The sequence below is a fragment of the Lactuca sativa genome, chromosome 5 (assembly GCF_002870075.4).
Source record: "Lactuca sativa cultivar Salinas chromosome 5, Lsat_Salinas_v11, whole genome shotgun sequence".
Taxonomy (NCBI): domain Eukaryota; kingdom Viridiplantae; phylum Streptophyta; class Magnoliopsida; order Asterales; family Asteraceae; genus Lactuca; species Lactuca sativa.
This window is the reverse complement of record NC_056627.2, coordinates 359,133,418-359,141,759: the sequence shown is the minus strand read 5'-3', so window position 1 is coordinate 359,141,759 and position 8,342 is coordinate 359,133,418. Positions and strand designations below refer to the sequence as shown.

Sequence of the window (8,342 nt, the reverse complement as noted above, 5' to 3'; positions counted from 1 at the left end):
AATAAAAATATTCTTGAACCTGTTTCTTGATCATGACTTTAAAAACTTCTTGTAGAATAACAAATTCTTGAACAAATAATTGAAGAATAAAAACAAAAAATGCATTATTTCTTATAGAATACGGGTAACAATTGTTAAGAATTACATTTATTGTTAAAGAATAAAAATAAAAAAACTTTCAAAACGGGAAAGAAAACATCAAAATCTAACAACGACACTAATACATTCTAAAAGAATAATGTTGCTTAGAATCACTTTCAATTTTGTGGTCCGTTCTTCAAGCATTAACTTTTGTGATTCCAACAGAATTGGAATTTGTGATTCCATTCCAACAGAATTAGAATTCGTAATTCCATTCCAATATAATTGATGGGTTATACAACACTAAAGTATCTAAATCATAAACACGCATTAACAATTGGGCCAAATAATCTTAGGTTGTTTGGAAGAACGAATTGAGTTAGTTGTTCGACTTGGTCCACATCATATATTTAGGAGATTATCGGCATGAAAGCTCCATGAAAACCATAAGGCACTCGATATGGCAAGGTAATAATTGCAACTGACTCACTGGTAAACTTTTGTGCATCTACTCGAATAACCTGTGAAATTAAGCCAATTTGTGTCCTATTGATATCCAAGAACCATTAGTCCAATTTGCTTCACAATAATATCTATACATGTAATAAGAGATTGATATAAACTTACCCGAGATATATTCAAATGTTCATCATGTACAAACGAGACCACCCAGCCATCATCTTATTCAAGACCATCAAACTTCGGCACAAACACAACACTTGAACATAAGGTGTTTTCTGGGAGCCTATTGAACATAAGCTACTGAATCAAACAAATCTACATGAAAGGTTTTGTTAATACCAAATTTATTGAAGGTCAAATTCAAGCAGATTTAGGTTTAGTGCAAATCATGAGGAAAAATTGATCGACACCATTAAGATGATAAAGATATGAAACAATCTCAGGAAAACCCTACCTTGAACAAATAAGAAAGAAAGCATGATTGAGAAAGCGTGTATGAATACCTTTTAGCAATGAGAGAGAGTGCGTGATCGGAGTCTAAGTGAGACCTCTATTATCGATTTTCCTCTCGAATTGAGGAGTCCACCAGCGAAACGATTCACGTGGGCGCGATTCGAAAGAAGCCTCGCCATCGATCCTCAATAGTGAGGTGGATAAGGATGTTGAGGAGGCACTCGTGAGTCAAATTGACCCAGCAGGAGTAGAGTTCTGACTTGTCGGTTTCTTCTTCTCGACGGTGGGGCGTCAATGTGATTTAATTGATATCTCCGGCGGTAAACGACGGCGATGAAGTAAAAAGAAACGGACTACGGAGTCAAGATTGAGCCGAGAAGAAGAGAGAAAAAGGCTTTGGCTTGCCAACGAGTCCGAGAGCAGCTTGATTGTAAAAGGTCGATGTTTTCTGTCTAGGGTTTTAAAGTGGTAAATGTAAACAATTTTGCCTAAATTAAAGGGTTTATGATTTGAATAATTAAATACCAAAATTAATTAAAAGCTAAGATTACAATTTTACCCCTATCTAGGTTTTTAAAATGATTGGTCCACATTTATGCATACAATAACACAATAATTACTTTAAACACCTGAACTTATCTCTCTCTCTCTCTCTCTCTCTCTCTTTATATATATATATATAAAGAGAGAGAGAGAGAGAGAGAGAGAGAGAGAAAGAGAGCTAGGTTCAAATGTGGATTGACATCTATTATGTGGACGTATAGATAATGCTATTCTGTGAAAATTACAAAAAAAATATATTGTTTGATAATATGAATACGTTCAATCTTATATGATTATTTTAATTATTAAGCATTTTCACTAATTAAATCGTCTATAAGGTTATTATACACTTTTTTTGATTATTCTCATTTTGTCATAATATTATCAGGATATTTATTGAGTCGTATTTTGTAAGAATTAAAATAAATAAAAAACGATAAATGAGAACAAAAATGAATTAGAATTTGTAAATATCCATTAAAATAACAATAATTCTGTGAGATTGAAGGTATTTACATTACTAAATAACATATTCTCTTAGTAATTTTCATAAAATAACATTATCCACACGTCTACATAATAGTTGTCCATCCACATTATAACCTATATATATATATATATATATATATATATATATATATATATATATATATATATATATATATATATATATATATATATATACATTTCTTTATTTACATTTCTTGTTGTTTAAGGTTGTTTGTTACCTAAACATTTGATTTTTTAGGTATGAGATAAAAAGATTGCAATTCCGTTCATAAACAAAATAATAGTTAATTCTTCACTTCACTTGCATTGATTTTTTTATAAAATAAGATATAAACTAAGAATCAATTAAAAAAAATATAGTTTTTTTTTATGTATGTCAGGATCAAACACTTAACAAAAATATACTTTAAGGACGTCTAAGTTAAAACCAATGAGATAAGGACTAAACACATGCTTTACTCCAAACCACAGGGACCATATGTGTCAGTTATTAAGAAATAAAGATACGGGTTAGTGGCTATACGACTATACGTGTTCTTTTTTTCATCTCATTCAAATAATATCATAGCCGGGCCGTAATATCCAACAAATCCTGTGGCTGGAGGGAGACGCACGAAGTCTTTAGTCTGCGTGAAGCTGCCGGTTTAGAGGTATACTCCATTACTGTTTCCTGTTGATTTCATTTAACGTTCATTGCAAGTATTGATTTCAAAAGAAAATCTTCAATTGAAATTGTTATTGATTTGGAGAATTCATCACTTCATATTATTCAACATAATCTACTCTGATTTGAACAACCTAAATTGATTAAAAATTCCATTGGATATTCTTGATCCTCCATAATATTCTCAAGGCTTTTCCATTTTGATTTGATTTCATAGTGTTTTTTTTTTGCCAGATTTAATGGAGAAGAAAGTACCATTTTTTCTTACAAGGTTGTTGGGAAGAAGTCCTCAGAATTCTGAATTTGGTGAACAAAAAGGTTGGGGTATTACAGCAGATGACACAAGGTTTGGTGGTTGGGGATCATCGTCATCCCCTGGTTCCACCAGTTCTGGATCGATCGCCAATGGTTGGGCTGATGAACCTTCTGATAACCATTACAATGGATGGGCATATGAGAAGCCTGAAAACGAGTATAATGGATGGGAATCTTCTATCCCAGGTGATGAATCTGCAACTCCAGAAGCAAGTAGCAATGGCTGCATGAAGGTTGAGCTACCTGAATCTGTATCCACTAGCAATCAAAGACTTTTAAACGCCGAATCTTTCCCTTGTCCACCAGTTCCTTCAGCTCCACCACTTCCTTATGTGGGTTCCAATGAGCACCATGCCACTAATGCTTCAAATCATTTGTGTTTGGATGTCAAGAACGATGTGGTTTCAGTGAATCAAATCAAGAAAGGCAATGCATCGTGTGTGGTATGTTGGGAAGCTCCGGTTGAGGGAGCTTGTGTACCTTGCGGACATATGTCTAGTTGTATGCCATGCTTACGTCAGATCGAATCTAAACAAGGGATTTGCCCGGTTTGTAGGGCCAAGATTGACAAAGTTTTGAGGATCTATGCTATCTAAATCGAATAAGCATCAGCTTGTATTGTTGTCTTTCGAAAAACAAACATGCACCTCTACATTGATCATACATGTATTATCTCTTAGTTATTCTTTAACTATATATGTATGATTTCTTTGAACCAATTACTTTGATTGATTAGTGCATTTTGATGCACTTTTGGGACTCGTAAAAAGCAAAAGAAAAATATGTCCAAAATAGCAAAACAGCCTATGAAAATGGATTTATTTCAGCCCATTTGTAGTCCACTTCAGCCTTTTAAATAAGCCCAAAATATGATTTTTGAGTCTCTCTTAGCAGCCCAATTCTCTCTTCATAGAAGCATATTTTCCAGCTAAAAATCCCACATGACGAGGAAGCTAAAAAGGAAAAGCGTTGGAGGAGATATGGATGGGGTCGGTTTTCTAAGAGGAGATCATGCATCACGACGAGGGAAAAAAAGTGAACAAAAACTTAGAAGGTTTTTAGGGTTGTTTTAGCATTAAAAAAACTCTTTGAATTAGTTTAATTTCTTATTAATTACATTGTAATTCCTGGAGTTTAGCCGTCTTAAACAGCTAAATCACCGGTGTTGATGTTTAATTAGTTTAACCGTTTGATTATGTTTTAGAATGTTGTGTGAGATTGTTAGATACATTAAGTACATGATCCTATCCACATGATTTTTGATTTCTTAATTCTACATTTTAGTGGCAACTCGGTTAGGGTTTTGACGACGAACTACTAAGCATTTAATTGAATCTGTAATTGTTTTTTTAATTGGTCTAAGCAGCGAATAGTATACTTAATTTTGGAATAAAAGTGTGCCTTGTATTATAAAATCATGTTGGTATGTAATGAAGATCGATCACATTTGCCACTATTTCATTATTTTTAACTCTGAATATGGTTTTATTATTTGATGGATTCAACAACCATAAACGACCGCGTCTGCTTTCATGACAATCACGTTGTCCGTTGTCCACCTGTCTGTTACATTATTTGATGGAATCAACAACCATAAACGACCGCGTCTGCTTTCTTGACAATCACATTGTCCGCTGTCCACCTGTCTGTTACATCCACCGGTGTTACCACATCCTTGATCGGTAGAGAAACTGCGAGGAATTAAATCGAAGTGAACATGTCTGCACATTTGGTCATAAGCACGTGTGAATGATTCGACTCTTGCTTATTGCATCTAATTTCTTTAAGTAGAAGCTAAGATGGGAAAATGACTTACGAGCCCAACGAAGTTTCAAAACCGTTCAAAAAACTTCAATCATGTTTTGTCTGTTCAAAAAAACCCAACAAACTTAACATTTTATCTAAAAATTCTAACTAAGTTACACTTTCCCAAAAGTCAAATAAGAGAAACAGATGACGTGACTTATTATCGTATCCGAAAAATGACTTGTTAGACCAACGAAGTTTTCAAAACGTTTAAAAAACTTCGATCATATTTTGTCTGTTAAAAAAAACTAATGAACTTAAACAAAACAAAATTGGGATTTTTTGAACGGTTTGGAACTTTGTTGGACTTTTTAGACAAAATGTTAAGTTCGTTGGGTTTTTTTGAACAGACAAAACATGATTGCGGTTTTTTGAATGATTTACAAACTTCGTGGGGCTTTTAAGTCATTTTCCCAAGCTAAGAGACCGAAAACAAGTTGTATAACCATCTTGGTTTTGGACATGGGGTTACCAAAATTGGCTAGTTGGTAGGAGAAGTTTTCTTGAGATCATAGTCTAGCGGCTCGTGTGCAAAATTTTGTAGAAGGGTTTCAAGGTTCAAAATTATGCACAAAATATTGGTAGTGTTGTACGATTTGCCTCCCAAGTCATGGGATAAGTTTCATGTGGATATTTTATGGCAACGTGGCTGGCTACAATTTTTTACATCACATCAAATGCATTTAACAATCAGTACAAACTACAAAACTTTCCACCAAGTCTTGCAAGTAATATCATAAAAGTCTTTGGTGTGTTTTGCTTTAGTAAAAGAAAAGTTTGAAGAAGTTTATATTTAGGGTTAATGACTTAGGAGGGTAATAAGGTTTTCAGTTTGTCCGTATTAGGTCACTAAGGTTTTTTTTATACGTATTAGACCAATATGGTTGCTATTACCGTTTAGAAATAGTCATTTTACCGGTTTTAACTGGTGAAAAGGACTATTTCTAAACGGTAATAACAACCATATTGGTCTAATATGCACAAAAAAAACCTTAGTGACCTAATACGGACAAACTGGAAACCTTATTACCCTCCTAAGTCATTAATCCTAATTTTAAAGACATTGAGAATATATGACCATCAACAGTAAACTACTTCGTTTATAACTCGTGTCGTCCCATATAACCCGCTACTCCTCTATATGGCGAAGCTCTTCATCTATAGTCGTCCCTTTGGAGACATCCGATAAAATTGGAACGATATAGAGAATATTAGCATGGCCCCTACGCAATGATGAAACTCACAAATCGAGAAACGGTCCAAAAAATTTTTTAGCCCTTCGTCGCCTTCTCTGGAACCCTAATTCCCTTTTCAAATGCTAATAGAATTTAATTGCAACTCTTACGTGAAGTCATGATCAAACAACATGTGGATTCTATGGTCAGATTGATCTTCTTGTTGATGTCTTTAACCATTTGTGGCAAGTAAGGGTGATCTTTTTTTCTATAAAGTCTCTTTTAAGTTTTTTACTTTTCCTGTCATTAAGTTTCATGTTTTATAAACTTCTATTTATGTGTTGTATATAGTCTGTATGTGTTTGTTTATGTGCTGATTTTTTTATTCATTTTGAAACTTCAGTTTCTTAGTTCATGTTGTGGCTTTGCTTTTTATAAAGTAATTGATAATAGACATCATATGCGTTGGTTTTACATTTCCATTCGTTATCAATGTAGACATTGATGGGAGGTATCAAAGTGAGATTGTTTTTGTACACATGGATATGTTCATGTAAATATTTAAATGACAAAAAAGAAGTTATTGATAAAATGTTGCATATTTATGTAATGAAAATCATCAAATCAGTCACATTGATTAGTAAGCATGTTTTATAAATAATTAACGTTAATGACTTAGGAGGGTAATAAGGTTTCCGGTTTGTCCGTATTAAGTCACTAAGGTTTTTTTTGTGCGTATTAGACCAATATGGTTGTTATTACCGTTTAGAAATAGTCATTTTTACCGGTTTTAACCGGTAAAAATGATTATTTTTAAACGGTAATAACAACCATAATGGTCTAATACGCACAAAAAAAACCTTAGTGATCAAATATAGACAAACTGAAAACCTTATTACTCTCCTAAGTCATTATCCCTTATATTTATGGACAATGTTTTGACATATCAAAATCAAAGCTTTACTTTTCTTGGTCCATAGTTTTTTATAACTAGACTGCATAAATAGTTGGTATAGTTTAATAATTGTACCGTACTTGTTATAAAGTAAATTCTTTAGCAACTTGGAATTTTAATATTCTATACAGATACAAATTTGTAATCAGCATAACGTTCCAAACTTGGGTCGACAAGAACTCGAACCTTTACTTTTTTGGGTTTATTTCAAAGATGTGAAATGTCTAAAGACAGAGAAACATTTTGTATTGTGATTTGTACTCTATGGATTAATAGAAATTGTGAGATGATATTCGTTTGTAATATTCTGGTTTGGGGAAAGCGACGACTTGCTACTTTAACCTTTTCCTTTCTACTTTTAACTCATTTTTTTCCCTTTATTTATGTTTTTTAATTAAACAAAAACATCTGAATATGTAAAAAATTATTTTTAGCAATAAGTACTCTTATTTAATTATATACTTGTATCATAAATATTCAAAAACTTGATTTTAAGCATATAACTTCCTATGTGTAATTTGTGGTGCTCCTTTTTTAGTTGATATGTTCTTGTTTTATCCAATGTTGTCACAATAGGAAGTTATTCATGATTTTTACGACTTTTGAAAAATCATAATTTAAAGATTGGATAAGATATTACCAAATTTAACTACTCCCCATATTTGTTCGCAAGGCATTGTTTTATACCATAAAATTTTAAATTGATGTCCATTAAGAAATTTACAGTAAAATTAATTTTAACTTATTAAATGATAAATATTGAAAGATTTAGTATGTTCAAGAGTTATATTAAAGTGATATTACTAAATAACATATGATACTAATGGATCACAGTAACAACAACCTGATACAATTGCTTATTTATTAAAAATTCATTTTAATGAATATTCAATAAAACTTTTATAATTAAATTGAAAATTATTTATTTAATGGAAATAATAAATTCCATTAGCAAGTAACTTAATAAATATCATATGGTATGATTTATAAGTCATGTACAAACTTTTGGACTAGTTGAATCATTTTGTCTTTTTTCTTAAAAGACAAAGTTTATATTTTATAAAAGAGTTTATAAAAGTTTGACTTTGTATCTTCTTCTTTATGCAATTTTCGAGATATACATAAAAAGAAGAAGTATATGACTTGTCTAATCATGTTTTAAAGGCATGAGAAACATGTTTATGACAATGAGGACAAGTTTGCTTAAAGTTTTAAGGACTAATGGTTAATAACTTCACTTTATGTATATAAATAAAAGAGTTTGCACTTGAATTATTTGTTCATTCATTCCTTGATGCAAAATCTAAATCCTCTCTGCCCTCTCTCTCTTTCTCTCTAGTTTTGGTTAGTAAACTTGAAGAAAACTTGCATCTTCAAG

The 8,342-nt window shown here is 32.0% G+C and overlaps 1 protein-coding gene and 1 non-coding gene across 2 annotated transcripts; both read left to right on the top strand.

The window, feature by feature from the left end:
* The first annotated feature begins 2,566 nt into the window (after window positions 1-2,566).
* On the top strand, window positions 2,567-3,747 carry LOC111891553 (probable E3 ubiquitin-protein ligase XBOS34). The gene is made up of 2 exons (XM_023887601.2): window positions 2,567-2,699; window positions 2,948-3,747. The coding sequence occupies exon 2, from the start codon at window positions 2,953-2,955 to the stop codon at window positions 3,622-3,624; it is 672 nt and encodes a 223-aa protein (XP_023743369.1). The 5' UTR covers window positions 2,567-2,699; window positions 2,948-2,952; the 3' UTR covers window positions 3,625-3,747.
* A 2,253-nt stretch (window positions 3,748-6,000) lies between these two features.
* LOC111891572 (U6 spliceosomal RNA) lies at window positions 6,001-6,106 on the top strand. Its single transcript, XR_002850251.1, has one exon. It is a non-coding gene; the product is annotated as a U6 spliceosomal RNA (small nuclear RNA).
* Window positions 6,107-8,342: the final 2,236 nt, after the last annotated feature.